Source organism: Setaria italica, chromosome II, assembly GCF_000263155.2.
Source record: "Setaria italica strain Yugu1 chromosome II, Setaria_italica_v2.0, whole genome shotgun sequence".
NCBI classification, from domain to species: domain Eukaryota; kingdom Viridiplantae; phylum Streptophyta; class Magnoliopsida; order Poales; family Poaceae; genus Setaria; species Setaria italica.
Window position 1 is genome coordinate 35,616,170 of NC_028451.1, and position 15,960 is coordinate 35,632,129.

Below are 15,960 nucleotides of genomic sequence, written 5' to 3' on the forward strand. Positions count from 1 at the left end.
GCACAAAAACATTCTTATTGTTCCTCATCAATCGAAAAGAGGTCCAAAGTTCCTTTTTTTTTCTTGGTTATCTAATGCAGGGGAGGATCTCTAGGAGCCTGTTCTTCCTGACACTTTCTTGAGCCTAGTGAATTAGTCAAAAAGGTTACCGCGGAAAGTTAACAAGATCCCAAGCCAGTAAGTTAAATTAGAACCTTGGAACAAGGTTAGTTCGTAGCAGATGCAGAGCTCAAGGTCCTAGCTACATACATGGCGCGGCCAATAATGCAAAGAAGTTTCACGGATCACAAGTCAGGATAAGTTAAAGGGGTAGGTTAATCATGCATGCCTTTGGTCCTTTACCAGCCATTTGGAAAACTCTGGGCAGTTCTACTAGGCAACATTATCAGAGATCAGCGATTTGGGAAAAAGGCTCGGTTAGAGACGGCACAACCAACAAAAAGGCGATCTATCCTTTCGCTTTCGCTTTGCAACTTTGAGAGCTTTTCCAATGGCGCCTAGCTAGATGGATCTTACTAGCGTGCATGGGGAGAACAGGATGGGACGTCTCTTTGCCAAGCCACAGCCCGTAGGGCTCTGGCACTGGTAAAGCCTAGATACGGTCCTTAACCAAACACTTACAATTATTTGAGCATATCTTGAAACGCAATTCACATCGTGTAGTAAGTAACAGTTACACCTGTTTTTATATATGAAGATTTTTAAAAAGTTACACGTATATACCATCTTAAAATTTTGCTCCGGCAAATTAAAGATTAAGTGAAATATGTTTACATATCATTGTAAGTGCCAAAATGGGTAGATAATTCTTCTTTGGCAAAAAGATATAAGCCTTAGGGGCCTAACCAAAGACCTTTGAGCGAATCCTCCTCACTTTAAACTTTGGTATGTACCTTTTTCTTTGTCTTTACGTCCCTTTTCTATTCTCCATTTTGCTCTTTTTTTAAAGGTATGTGCAAAGAGGCCAATGTGCAAGAAAACGAAACCAGGTAGGCACCCCCAAGGATGCCTTTGTCTCGGCACAAGGCAAGGAACAAAATAACAGCTTGGAGAGCATCAGGCAGAGCCATGCAGGGCTGCAGAATGTTCAGAGCCTTCATATACCCTGGCTGGGAGGATGTCCGTCTGTTCTAAGCCTTATAGGACGATGCACGCTTGTTTAATACAATCCAATTGGCCTCCGATCCTGTTATACCACCGTCTAACCCATCCACTACACACTTATTGGGTCCTGTGTTTGAATCCCTTGTCTTGGATGCATGCAGCTAGGGGTGGTGATGCTTTTGCTAGTCTTTTACCAAATCACAACAGGGACATGTATGCCTAGAATGATAATTTTATTCTAGGCTGTTGTTCAGGATCACAAAGGTGGTATTAGAAAGCTGATTAGCCCCTTAAATTAATTGAGCATGTCAACAGAAACATGTGAACTCCTAGTACTTTCTGTCTACTGCCGGTTGGGTTAGGTTAGGTTACGTTAACCTGCTCCTTCCTTCAAGTACCAATCATCATTCATCAGTGTTGCTGCTGCTGAAGCTACAACTGCTAATGAAGGGGTAAATAAGAAATCAGCCTCCATATTGCATGAGTCACACAAAACAAGCTAGGAACCAAACCAAGTGCTGAGCGGCCTGTCATAGCAGAAACTTGTAACGCTGCACGGCTGGGTTGGACCAGATGGAACAAAGCCTAGTGCTAATACTGCAAGAAATGGTACCAACGAATGGGTACTTTTGTCCAAAACCGAATGGGCAAAACAATTTTATTTCAAAAAGAATAGGCAACAACATGTGTTGGAACGTGCGAGTTTTGCAGAAGTTTAGCAGGACCGAATACAGCTCGGCTCGATCTCACAGGGAACCCTACGGAATCGCCACGCTCGGCAAGCCACTCTCGCACAAGAGTTGAAAACTTGCCGAGCAGCGTGACCTGAACCTGAGCAGCCGCTGCAGACACTGCTCCACGCAGCCACACACAGTGCACTGTTGCGCATGCAGTCGAAGAAGCGAAAGCTGCGGTGGCGCGTGCGAAGCCAAGCCGGCCGCAGCCCGCAGGTGACAAGCACAACAACGCCCTACGGCACACGGACACAGGCATCGGCATCGCCGCCGCAGCAGGTGCATCAGACCGACCAGGACGGTGGCGCCGCGCCGTGCGGTACCGTGCCATGGTCAGGTGGGCACGCAGCTTCTTTTCCGTGGCGCCATCCGCGGCTGGCTGGTCCAGCGGATGCAGCGGCGAGCCAGCGACCGACGCAGAGCGCACACCCGCGGGAAGTTGCTGGGAGAATCTGACGCCAAAAGAATTTGACGTAGGTGCCTGTCTTTTTGCAGCTACATAAAGCCTAAGCTGCCGCTATTGCGCTGCGTGCAAAGTACTGCTAGCCTTTTGTTTTGGTATATGGTATGGACCTCGATTCCATGTGTGCGCGGCCCACACACTGACACAGCATCTCCCTCCGTCTTCTCTCTCGCAGTGGTTGCGTGTCTCAAGGACGAAGGTTCAGTGCTTTATTGAGAGCGGTGAGGTGAGGCGGGTAACGCCGGAATGTCTGTCTTGCCGTTGAGGCGTTGACTGCTGCTGCTTCCCAGGCTTAGAGGTCACCAACCAAGATTTGCTCCTGACCTACCTCAAGAAAACCGGCATTATCTAGCTCAAAATTTTGGACATATGTTACGCAGTTTCCTTTACCCCATGCTAGCCATGCCACGAACTCATAGGCGATCCTGTACGGCACACAAGTAACTTCAGGCACAGGTAATAAGCAACTCAAACCAAACAGGTTTTAATGCTGCCCGCAAATGGTGCACAGTGGGTAAAAAGGGAAAATGAGAGCTGAGGCGGCTCCCCGCCGGTGACCATCCGGTCCCGGCGTCCACCCCCTTGACGGTGAGCTTCTTCTCTCCTCTCCCTGGTCGTCTCCATGGACATCTCCAATGTGGATCTTCATCCAGGGCTCAATTTTTCAAGCAAGGTACGGTCCCTTTTGGGTGCTCGAATTTCGACTCGTCCTTCTTCTACTTCTCCGAGTTTTTGGCTCTTGGCTTCCTTCTATCGTTCAAAGATCAAACTTTCTGTAACCAATGTGGGCTTCCTGCTCCAATCGGTCATTGGAGGATCAGCGGACCTCTTTTGAAGTTTCTGAAGTGGAAGATTGGATCTTCAAGTTTTGCGTTTCTTGCAAAGAAGTTGGGCTCTTGATCTATCAGATGGGGTCTTCTCAATGTGATATTTTTAAAGTGGATTTCAACTTGTTTAATGATCGTGGTTTGCACTTTGCCAAATTGGTTATAGCAAATTCTCAAGGAACTCACTTCCCCTGGATCTCTGTCTCTTCTAAGAAGACTCCTTCACCTTTAACTGGAGCCAATTCTTTGCCTCTTGGACGATCTATGTTCCGTCAGCGCTCTTCATCATCACAAGGTTTTCATGGTGCTCACATTTCGGCTTCGGATCTTTCTGGTAATCGTTGGAACCGGATCAATTCTCTTGATTTGCGTACCAGGGCTCATGAACAGAGAACCCCTGAGATTCGAAATTTAAATCGGTCTTCTCTTGGCATTAATTTAGACCTTAATTTGGGTCAAGCAGGCTAGTCTTTTAAGTCTGTCTTAATTGGTAGCCCTGGTCCTTTGGCAACGGCTCCTTCGGTTGCAAATTGGGGAGTGAGACTGGGCCGAAATCAGTGCTCAAGATGTCTATCTACTACCCATTCCAGAGCTTCTTGTTTGAGGCCCATTCGTTGTGGCTCATGTTTTTGCTTAGGCCATTTTGCGGCAACTTGCAGATATCATCCACGATTTCCTGGGCTCTCCAAAGATACAGCCTCCTTTCTGCCACCCCGCCCAGATGACTGGTCATCTTTTCCGGTGAGCACCTGGTTTCGGAATGTGGCTCCTATGACTAGTGGGTACTCCAATGCCAAAGATGTGACAGTTGGTACTTTTCAAGAGTTGGGTCTCTCTCTGTTGGGTATACCGGCAACTGCTCCTACGGAAACAATTTTTTGGAAACGTCCTCTCAGTGGCGTGGTTCCAGGTGGCGTCCCTTCGTCTTCCTTCCCGGCCTCGGAGCCTTCGCAAAAAGCTCCGCCGCCTCCGCTGCCTTTCGCAAACAGTGCATCCCTCACTCACCCTACCCTCCCGCATTGTCCCCAAAACTGCACAGAAGAGAATCTTTCGCCTTCATTTGGACCATCGCTGGTTTTGGCTGACCTCCAAGAAGCATTTATGGCTTACAAGTTCGTTAATCCAGCATCCTTTATGCCGCGGGGGTGTCAACGTCAGATGGTGGGATTCCGCAAACCAATATCACGGGTGGTTCTTGGTGGAGCGCGTCGGAATCAAAGTGATGTGGCCATTGCAAAGATTGAACCTCTCCCTCAACTTCAGGTATCCTTTCAGTCTATACGGGAGCTTCTAGATGATTTTCTGAGAAACCATAAGGGTCTTGCTATTCACTCAATTCAACCCTGTCCCTATGGTCAAGCATATGTTCGATTTCACTTTGTGCATGATAAAGATTTTCTTATTGGGGGTGGTCAGCATCAATATGGTCAATACCGGATTTCTTTTTCGGATCACAATAGGGGTTGGAATAATAGACTCACCACTATGAATTGTGAGGCTTGGGTTATGCTTTTGGGCCTCAATATTGATTATTGGACAAAATCAGATATAGAAAAGGCAGTGGCGGTTTTTGGTAGATTGCTAGTCTGGGAAGAAGATCCAAATAATTTGGCTCGTGTTATTGTTAAAGTCAGAGTAGTGGACTTAACTGAGATCCCCTGGTTCTTAGTATGTTCAGAGGGTGAAGACTTTGAAGGTAATTCGTGGACTGTTCAATGTGAAATTCTGCAATACAGATTGTTAGGTGTGGGCCATGAAGATGAAAGTCAACCATCTGATGAAGTTGACCCACATATGTTTGATTTCTTTGGGTATGGTCAGCCTTCCAATGCTGTTGGACACAATGCTCAAGGTGCTGGTAATGGTGCAGTGGCTGAGCATGGACCGGCTCAACAATGGGGTCTCTGGCTCGAGGGGCCACAAGGATAAAATAATGCCCCTTTTATTGGGCCCCAGCCGCCCCCAGAAGTACCTGTTGTGCAAGCTCTCCCAGCTAATCAAGAGCAGAATGTTCCACCACAAGACGCTAATCTAGATGGTTTGGGTCAGGATGCTAATCCTAATGGCTTGGATTTTGATCTAAACATGGCTGTGGATGATGATTTAGGAGGCATTGGCAATTTAATATAGGCAGCTGATAATCAGGGTGCCGAACATCCAATGGAGGATAATATGCAAATTATTGATGGGACAGACTCTTCAGGTAGTGATGACATTCCTCCTCATAACTTTAACAATGAACCCGTGCAGGTTGACGTGTGCATTCCCCAGAATGATGGTCAGCCCCTACACATGGTCCAAGATGATATCAATGAAAACGAGCTTCTGGGAGAAAATCAAGCTCAGGAAGGACATCATGGGCTTCAAAACAACCCAATGCATTTGGGCTTTGTACAAACTTTTGGGCCCTGCCAGGATCCTGTCTTCCTTCAGATGGAGAGGGTTAAACAAACACAAGTCTTTCAGCCATCTGCAGAAATCTATAATCAGTGGGCAAAGCACTTTTCTTCAGGAAATCCGGATTCTCAGGTACAAGTCCCACTGGCATGGTCTCATTTTTTTATGGCTCAACTTATGAACCCTATGAGCTTTGTCTGGGCCAAGAGCTTTTTATCTTCACCAGCCATGCAGTTCCTCCAGTCTGAGCCGGCTCTACAACTCAGTCTACCCAATAAATGTCCCAATGACAGACGTCTTGTCTGCCCTTCTAAGGATTCCTCTAATCAGGGCAAGGGGCTAAAAGTCAAGGATATCATGTTTGAAGGGAATCTTCATGGTGATATTGCAAGTTCTTCAGCTGCTCCTTTCATCCCTGAAGGTTTGGAGCAGACCATATCTGATCATGACTCCATCAGCCCTGAGATCACAAACTCACCTTCTACACCACTAGAAAAGATCATACAAAAGGTCTCTTCAACTCTGGTCCTTGGTCCAAAGCCCTGCTCAAGAAAGCACATCACATGAATGTGTTAGACAGGGTTCATATGGGCTGCACTGTTAATGATGAGGAACTTCGCATGAGCAGTAGGAATTTAAACTACAATCAGGGATTCAAAAGTTCTGGTTGTAAAGATAAGAATTGCATTGGTTGTTCAGCAGCTCCTCCTACCTTCTCAAAAGAGGTTATCCGTAACTTGGGTGAATCATTCTGTAAGGTGGATGCCTCCAAGCTAACTTCTGTTGCTTTAGTCAAGAAGAAGCCCACAGCTCCGGTTACAAGGAAGCTGGTAAAGAAGAAATCTGCTGCAGATGCTGATGATGCACAAGAGGCGCCAAGAAGTAACAAGAAGAAGCCCAAGAAGCAGTAGTTTTGTCTGGGGCTTGTGGAACTCTTTTTTGCTCCTGATCTCTTATGCACAGGCACCTTCTTTTGTTATATGTCTAGCTTACCTTGGTTATGTTTGGAACTTGTGTCTATCTTCAGATACTTCTTTTATCTCTGTTTGCTCAGAAGTGGTACAGGCAATGTTTGCCTACTTTTATGGTTGCTCTCTTTCCATAATTTACTATGAACCATACTGCTAATACAAGATTATGAAATGTCATGTGCCGGAATGTCAGAGGTATTAACTCTGACAAGAAGTGGAATTCAATTAGGGATAAAATTATTGAAAGCAACTGTGATGTTATATGCTTGCAAGAAACTAAGAGAGAGCATCTTGACAATAATTATATCAGAAAATTTTGCCCCCGAGCATTTGATAAGTTTGAATACCGGTCTTCTATGGGAGCTTCAGGGGGTATAGCAATCCTATGGAAATCCAAACTTTTTGATGGGGAACTAGTTTTCTCTAATGAGTATGCTTTGTCAGTGAAATTTCTGTCCACCCTGTCTGAGAATGAATGGGTACTTACAAATGTTTATAGTCCATGTACGACTGAAGGGAAATGTGACTTTGTCCACTGGCTAAAACATATTCAGATACCTGATAATGTTGATTGGTTAATTTTAGGGGACTTTAATCTTATGAGAAGTCCAGATGATAGAAATAAACCAGGAGGAAAGGTTGCAGATATGCTTTTGTTCAATGAAGCTATTAGCTGCCTTGGTCTTGTTGAGATCCCTTTCAAATCTAAAAAATTCACCTGGTCAAATAAACAACAATCACCCTTGCTGGAGAGGCTAGATTGGTTTTTCTCCACCCCATCCTGGTCTTTATCCTACCCTAACACTTTTGCTTACCCTCTTGTGATGGAGACTTCTGACCACTCGCCATGTATTATAACCATTGGAACAGACATACCGAGAGGGAAAGTTTTTCGCTTTGAAAATCATTGGCTTCAGCATGAACAGGTTATGGACATTATCAAACATGGCTGGTCGATCCCTGTACAGGCAACAGATAAAGCTAAGATTATTACTGGCAAGTTCAAAAACCTTAGAAGGGTGCTCAGAGCTTGGCAAGCTCAACTCTCCAGCCTGAAAACAGTCATCTCCAATGTGAAGCTTATTTTATCTTTCTTGGAACGAATAGAGGAATGCAGGGATCTGCTGTTAATTGAATGGAATTTCAAAGACATTCTACAACAACATTTACAATTCCTTCTAAGACAGCAAAACACATATTGGAAGCAGCGTGGAGCCATCAAGTGGGTAAAATTTGGGGATGAATCTACAAAATTCTTTCATGTCAATGCAACAATTAAGCACAAAAAAAACTTTATCAGATCCATTGAGGATAATAACGGTACTCCCCAAACCAGTCACAAGAACAAATAATCCATTCTCTGCGAGGCTTATAAAGAAAGATTGGGAACTTCTAATCCTCAACCAATGGATTTTGATCTAAACCAGTTATTGCATGTGGATGATGACTTATCCTGTCTGGAAGTACCTTTCTCTATGGAAGAAATTGATGCAGTCATTACCAATATGCCAAATGACAAGTCCCCAGGGCCTGATGGGTTCAATACTGACTTTATCAAAAAAGCATGGCCTGTTATCAAGCAAGATTTCTATGCTCTCTGCCAAGCCTTCCATGAAGAAGATTTATGCCTACAAAGTATCAATGGCTCCTACATTACACTAATTGCTAAAGTTGATGGAGCTGCACTGTTTCAGATCATAGGCCCATATCTCTGTTGAATACTTCAATCAAATTGCTCACAAAATTACTTGCCAATAGACTGCGGGGGGCAATAACAAGGTTAGTGCATACCAATCAGTATGGTTTTATTAAAACAAGAACTATCCAGGACTGCCTTGCTTGGGCTTTTGAATACCTTCACTTATGCCATAAGTCAAGAAAAGAAATTGTTATCCTAAAATTGGACTTTGAAAAGGCTTTTGATCGAATTGAGCACACTACCATGTTAGACATTATGAGGCATAAAGGCTTTGGACCACGGTGGATCAAATGGATGAAACAAATTTTCAGCTCAGGGACATCATCCATCTTACTAAATGGAGTTCCAGGAAAACAATTCACTTGTAAAAGGGGAGTAAGGCAGGGAGATCCTCTATCCCCCCTTGTTTTTGTCCTTGGGGCTGATTTGCTACAGTCAATACTAAATAATGCAAAGGAGCAGGGCCACTTGCAACTGCCAATTCAGATTAATCACAATCAAAACTTTCCAATAATACAATATGCTGATGACACACTTATTATTATGGAAGGATACCCATTGCAACTGCTCCACCTAAAAAACCTTTTACAGTCCTTTGCCAACTCAACTGGGCTGAAGGTAAACTTTAGCAAATCCATGATGGTGCTATTAATATCTCGAGGAAAGGATACAACAGCTAGCTTAGACTTTTGGCTGTTCAATAGGAAAAATGCCCTTCACATACTTGGGACTACCACTGGGATTGACTAAGCCAAGAATTGAGGAATTTCTCCCTATGGTGACTCGGTGTGAAAGAAGATTGCTGTCCACCTCAAACCTCCTATCTGAAGCAGGGAGATTACAATTAACAAACTCAATATTCACTGCCCTGCCGATGTTTCACATGAGTACCTTTCTGCTACCTAAGTCAGTATATAAACAAGTGGATAAATACAAAAAGCACTGCTTTTGGAGAGGATCAGACATCAATAACAAAAAACCGCCTAAAGCAGCATGGGACATGGTGATTTTGCCAAAAAAAAAAAAGGAAGGTAGCCTAGGTGTCCTGAATCTGCAGACACAAAATGAAGCTTTGTTGCTTAAATTCCTACATAAATTCTATAATAGAGCAGACATCCCGTGGGTTCATCTTATATGGAAAAAATACTATGGGAATGGTAAACTGTATGGAAAAAATACTATGGGAATGGTAAACTGCTAGGCACTGTATCTAAAGGATCCTTCTATTGGAGAGACATCATTAAACTTTTGGACAAATTCAAAGGAATAGCTTTAGTGTCAGTAAAAGATGGCAGTACTTGCTTCTTATGGCATGACTTATGGAATAATCAGGTGCCAGCGCAAGTATACCCGCATCTCTTTTCATTTGTTCGGGATAAAAATTTATCTTTGAAGCGGGCTTACTTGATCACAGAACTACAGCAACTCTTCTTTTTGCCCTTGCCGGCACAAGTGTATAATCAATTGATCCATCTTGCTGAAGAACTAGAAAGATTGGACCTTTCGCCTGATCCGGACATTTGGGTATATATCTGGGGTAATGCAAACTTCTCTTCATCAAAGGCATATAAGTCCCTCATTGGGCATAGAGACATTCATCCAGTGTATGATTGGCTATGGAAGTTGAGATGTCAAAATAAACATAAAGTCTTCTTTTGGTTGGTTTTGAAAGATAGACTTAGTACAAGAGATATCATGCGTCGAAAACATATGGCTCTGCCCTCATATAACTATGTCCTTTGTCACTACAATAAAATTGAGACACTCTTCCATCTTCTATTGGAATGCCCGTTTGCTCAAGACTGTTGGATCCATTTAGGCCTTTATGCAGATTTACAACTGGATCCTTTTTCCATTATGAATACCTTCAAAACTCAGCTTCAAGTTCCCTTCTTCATGGAAATTATCATAATTATGAGCTGGTGCATATGGATGGTAAGAAATGATTCAATCTTTCATGACATACCACCAACAACTCAAGGGGCCATCGCACGCTTTAAGACTATTTATTCTTTAGTTCTGCATAGAGTTAATGAGGTATGGAAACAATCAATGGTGGAATGGCTAGAGCTTATGTTGTAATCTTCATGATTTTCTTCTTAACCTTTTTTGTCTCTTAGTTACAAACTGCTTTGTATTCATCTCCTTTCCTTTTAATATATAACCAGCAGGGATAAAATCCTCCTGTTTCATTAAAAAAAACTTCAGGAACAGGTCAGGCCACCGTGTACAAGCAGTGGTTGTAATTACAGGCAACGGACAGAGCTCTTCGTTTCTTTTTCAAAAACAAAAAGACAGCTCTTCGTACAGAAAGTCAGAAACGGTATGTGGTAGGTAGCGGTACTGACTACTAGTTTGAAGAAATGACGCGGGGAGTGGGGACTACTGCACCCCTTCGACCTCAACTTTCATGAATCAGATGGTAGCGGGTAGCGCGACGAACGTCGCATTGTTACAAGTGGCATACAGGCAACAATTTCAATATCTGAATCACTGTGGTAAAACTAACAATGCACAGCTGTGATGGTGTGCCTACATCCATTCAAAAGCGGATGTCACCTGAATCGAAGGGTCCTGTCAGGTTTCTTTAGTCTTCTGCAATCTGATTCCAATAATATGGGAGAGAAAGAATTGATGCTATGAACCGCCTGAAGGTTCAACCGTGGCACGCCACCAAAAGCTAACCGAGAAACTTGTGGAGAGAGATCGAACGTAGTGCCACCATTTTGGTGGGATGTAAAGCAGCTCACCCTCCTCCAGTACACAATCCATGAATTCCAGGTTTTCAGCCCTAGGGAACTCCTTCAAATCCATGTTGTCAAGATCTACCTGCATAGACAATTATTAGCACAATAGCACTGCATTCTAACTACATTGAGCAAAGCCCAACGAGATCTGGAAACAAGAATTTATGTAGTTAATTGGACAATACAGAAGAATTAGAATGAGCAGTCCCAGAAAGTAATCACTTATCACTGGTGGCAGCCAAACATACCATGTTTCTAGTAACCTACAATAACTACCTGAACGAAAAAAATGTCAGAATGCTAATAAGCACAAAGAGAAAAATAATGGCCTAGAGATTGGAAAGTGGAAGCCTTTTTTATGCAAAGATATCAAACAGCATTAGCATGTTGGTCCATTTTGTAATACCATCATTTTAGATTTTAGAGTCATGAAAAGAGTAATAACAATGAAAATCTAGAAATTCAGTATTTCAAACTTATAGCTGCCACAACTATATGTAAGATAACGACGATCTGCAATGGTATCTCTGTCTGTCCTCAAAATACATATCTTTGAATAGAATCATAGATACTAGGTAGTACCTGACTGGTGTTGCTTAGCATAGTTTCTGTGTGTGGATACAAGTCCTCAGATATGGAAGCAGGATAAAGTCTAATGTACTTCCTGCCCAAGACCTGTAAAAACATGTGTTAGCCATTGCTGATAAAATTTACCTAATGGAACAGATACAATTTTGAGAAAATGTTAAGGTACAAACATCTTGAACCACTCAAACAGGCAGTTGCAAGCAAAAGACACTTGCCAAGATCTTTACCAGGTATTTAAGTGAACATAACCAGTGGTTATGACCAACTTAATGATGTATTCATTATGAGCACTCAAAGATGTCACATTGAGATAGCATCTACATTCCAATACATGAAAGATGAAGTGGGCATAGCTAACTGATAACTAAAACAGAACATGGTTCACTTGTTAGCATAGTAACATAACAGAATACTGCCATATTATTACAAGATATTTTTCAACATAGCCAAGCAAATAATTGGAGATATATCCTTTCAAACTACAGCTTAAAAAGTTGACATTTGTTCATTACACAATTTTGGAATCACAGGTACATCAGTTATAAACTGACGCTGGAAAACAACAAGGGAAAAGAAGCATGTGCTTTACCTGAGCTAAGATGTTGTGGTGCGGGTCATGGTGCAATGGTGTTACTGTCCCATGTGGGCCAAACCAAGCATTGAGTGATTGTAGTTCACCTCCGCCAGCATAACAGTAGTCAGGAACCATTAAGTCTTCACTAAGCTCTTTTATCTGCCCAAGCCCAATCCAATGAAGTAAAATCCACAACTGAACAAAGCCAATCTACTAGAGATCAACAGTGACAGATTGGATACCTGCTCAAACAATGGATGCTGAGCTAGATATGTCAAGTTTGATGGACAACCAGTTGACCACATCCTCTCAAGGAACTGAGAAAATGTGATAAGCTCCTGCTTCCAATCACTACACACATAATTTTTTCCAACCTGACGAGAATCAACTTCATAAGTGGACCAAAAAATAATCATTACATACAATGAAAATGAAAAATGTTTTGGCTGTAATTTCTTCAGCTAACCAGCAGTCCTAAATCAGTAAGAAGCAAGCAAATGTTATAAGATTCATGAAAACATGAGTTTCTTGTGAGTTCGAATATCTCAGTACATTGCAGTTTGAGATACTTTCTCCGGTCACAAATACTTGACTATTTGGCCAAGATCTGGTCAAACTTTTGGAATTTTGACCACCAATAGCTTCTGAAACATTTAGGTTGGGAAAAACCATGTGTAGATTACTAGATTTGAATGAAAAAGTACTTTTATAGCCTCAAGACATCTATCATTAGCTATATTCTAATAGCAAACACTGGTCAAAGTTGCATCTCAAAGACAGACCGTGAAAAGTCAACATTGTGTTAGGTATTTTTACCGGAGCTATTAGTATTTTCAGTCGGATATTACGTTATGTAGAGACAGTTTAAAAGAGGTGCAATTTACCAAGTGTTTTGACTCATTGACTGCCATGTCAAAAGATCAACGTTACACATATACGGGGATAGACTCTGTTTCACTGTTAGTTAATGCTACTTGATGACAAGGCTGATTGAGATAAAAGGTCCGACTTAAACAGTACAAACAAATATCGAGCACCATGTTTAATACACTTATTTATACCACATTGCTTAAAAGGGCATTGAAATGAGTTCTACTTGTACAGTTTGTTTCCTTGTTCTTTTAAATGCATTTGTTTTCCCAAATACCTTTAAATGCATTTGTGATTTGTCAAGCAGAAAAATGGCAAATGCATACTCAGTGACACTGAATTAAGTTAATGGAATAAAATTAGTCTGCTTCCAAAGTCTTTCAGCATTTAGTATAAGAGAAGCATTTACTTCAACAGGAACAGTCCGATCTCCAGCAATTTTCTTGAGGTATTTAATGTCCTTCCATTTTGTCCTTGCAGGCCAATGGTCAATGGTGCCACCGATTATGACAGGGGACTCACATAAAAAGTAATTACATATAAACTCCTCCAAGGAAATGTGTGATCGCCTCTCGACTTTCTTACTGGATAAAGACTTTGCTGGGAGAATTTTGAGTGCCTGAAACAAATTACTGTTAACAGCATTACAAGATGCGGAACAAGAGTTGAATTAGAAATCTTTCTATCAGCCACAACAAATTCAGGAACAACTATGCGTTCCAATTCAGTTAACTAGAGGAGATATTTCCATACAATATAGCCTGCAATTAACCTTTCCTGAAAAATAGCCTCACAAAATATGAATGATCCTAGGTACCTTAACCCCCAAAACAGTATAACAGGATTCACTGTAGCTTTGTCTAAACTACCAGAACATAGATGTAACCTCTCATTTCCAACAGTTCTAAAATTGTCACGTGCCTGATCTAGTTACACTGAGTTCTAAAGAATCAGTGAATAATCCAATCAAGTATTCTAATTGTAGTTCCCAGCACTGTAGTTCCCAAGCCCAGTTTCATCCCAAGCTCCCAGCACTGTAGTTCCAGTGTTAGAAATGTAAAAAACGGTTCATAGTAGTACAACAAGCCTCTGAAATAAGCCCATACACAAACACGAAATCTTACAAAGGCAATAGCGATCTCACATCAGCGATGTCTCGGTTCCTGTCGAGCCCCTCCCTCCACCTCCGGTCCTCCTCATCGACGGCCCCCGCGCCCTCTTCGCGGCCGCCGCCGCCGCAGCCGCACGGCTCGGCGGAGGAGATGCGTGCCAGGGCGGCCTCGAGGTCGGCGCGGAGCAGGTTGCCCCCCATGATGAGCCCCATGTCGAGCGCCTTGACCGCGGCGGGGCGGTCGCCGCCAGCGCGGAGCCGGGCGACGTGGAGGCAGGCGAGCGCGTATGCGTCCCGCCAGGCGGCGCCCACCTCGTTCCAGGGGCCCGAGTGGAGCTGCTCCCACGCCATCTCCCGCGCCGCCTCCGCCGCGCGGAGGTCCCCGGCCCCCGCCGCCGCCTTCTCCGCCGAGGCGACGAACGCGAACCCGCCCTCACCCGTTATCTCCCGCAGCAGCGCCGCCACCCGGTCCGCCTCGCCCTCGACGCCGGCGGAGGCCATCGGGGAGGAGGGGACGACGGCGTGTGCTGGGTGTGCGGGGGGAGGAGGAAAAGCGCAAAAGCGCAGGAGAGGCGGAGGAGATATTTCTGGCTCTGGTTGCCTTCCTCCGGATGCGTGCGGCTTTGCCTCATTGGGTCGCGATGATGCGGGCGAAACGCCGCAACCTTCCCCATTTGGCGTAACCGTGATTCCATTTCCCCCGCTGGAGACCGCGTTTGACAACTTGTGATGAATAGATGGGCCGGGAGCCCGGGGACACCTTGGCAGCCAACGATGGGCTTGATGCTTGGGCTGATGATGCAAGTGTTGGGAAGGGATAAAAAGGCCCAGGGGACAAGGCGTGAATGATTTGAGGCCCATTTGGGGATACACGTGTGACGTGTCATGTCACACAACAAGGCCCGTTTAAGTCCTCTCATAAAAACGAGGCCCGTTTAAGTCCTTAAAAAAACGAGGCCCGTTTAAGTCTTCTCTCTTTTTATTTTCCAACTCATTTACGTGGAGTTCTTCGGTGGAGGCGTGCAACTCGTTATTCGTATAGGTACCAAGGTTGTCTAATTCGGAATTTTCCGGTGGTATCTTACATGTTCTCAATGCGGTAGGCTCAATGTATTTGGATCAAGTAGTCCTTAGTGATGGAGATCATGTGATAGTGATCTATAGATATTGCAAACTTCACAATGACCATTACAGAAAGTAGGCATTAGTAGTGGAGCATGCAGAGAGGGGAGGAAGCATAGAGATGAAGAGAAAGGGGAAAATGAGATAAATAAATTGCTATTTTAGCTCTTATAGGAAGCTCATAGCCATATGGGTACCTAGAACAATGGACTGTTATATGGACTAGTTTCACAATGTATTTGAACTAGTAGTAATTGTTTATTTGCTAGGGACTGCTTTTACCTTTAATTGTGGTCGCCCTAAGGGTGGACCTAACGATGTTGATGCAACGGTCTTTATTTGGTGCTCATAGCTTCAAGCACAGCATATGGAGTTGCTTATTTTCCGCTATGTTGGATTTGGCTTATGCTCCGATTCTGCATTCATGCAGGTTGTGGCGAAGTTGGTTCATTTGGAGTTGATGTATTGGAGATTTTGAATCTCTTCTTCATCTTTTTTTTAGTTTTTTTTTCTATTGTACCTAGAATTTCTGATGTCTTCGCTGCATATTCTTACAACACGTGCCTAACATTTGCAGTGGTGGCTACTTTCCGTAATAATTACGGTCTGGTGCATCCTTGTAAAAGAGCGTGGAGGTACATGTCATCTATTATAAGGAAACAAAAACGGGTTAGCAGCCCCTCCCCCCCTCTCCAAACGTAGCTCAAAAATTGCACTATAAATGCATAATTTGCATAGAAAATAGTCCAAACA

The 15,960-nt window shown here is 43.5% G+C and overlaps 1 protein-coding gene across 2 annotated transcripts; it reads right to left on the minus strand.

The window, feature by feature from the left end:
* Nucleotides 1-10,421: 10,421 nt before the first annotated feature.
* On the minus strand, nucleotides 10,422-14,713 carry LOC101763987 (lysine-specific demethylase JMJ30). Of its 2 annotated transcripts, none has more exons than XM_012843344.2 (6): nucleotides 14,099-14,713; nucleotides 13,384-13,606; nucleotides 12,347-12,478; nucleotides 12,120-12,263; nucleotides 11,525-11,617; nucleotides 10,422-11,024 (listed from the first exon to the last, which is right to left on the minus strand). In XM_012843344.2, the coding sequence occupies exons 1-6, from the start codon at nucleotides 14,584-14,586 to the stop codon at nucleotides 10,833-10,835; spliced, it is 1,272 nt and encodes a 423-aa protein (XP_012698798.1). In that variant the 5' UTR covers nucleotides 14,587-14,713; the 3' UTR covers nucleotides 10,422-10,832. The 2 variants fall into 2 exon arrangements, with proteins under 2 accessions (XP_012698798.1, XP_004957191.1); XM_004957134.3 differs by having other exon boundaries at nucleotides 13,384-13,593; nucleotides 14,119-14,711.
* Between the last annotated feature and the right edge of the window lie 1,247 nt (nucleotides 14,714-15,960).

Coding starts and splice junctions, on each gene's coding strand:
- LOC101763987 (XM_012843344.2), bottom strand. CDS start 14,586: ATGGCCTCCGCCGGCGTCGAGGGCGAGGCGGACCGGGTGGCGGCGCTG. Junction 11,618..12,119: donor ACCACAACATCTTAGCTCAG/GTAAAGCACATG, acceptor ATGTTTTTACAG/GTCTTGGGCAGGAAGTACAT. Junction 11,025..11,524: donor TGCTAAGCAACACCAGTCAG/GTACTACCTAGT, acceptor TTGTCTATGCAG/GTAGATCTTGACAACATGGA.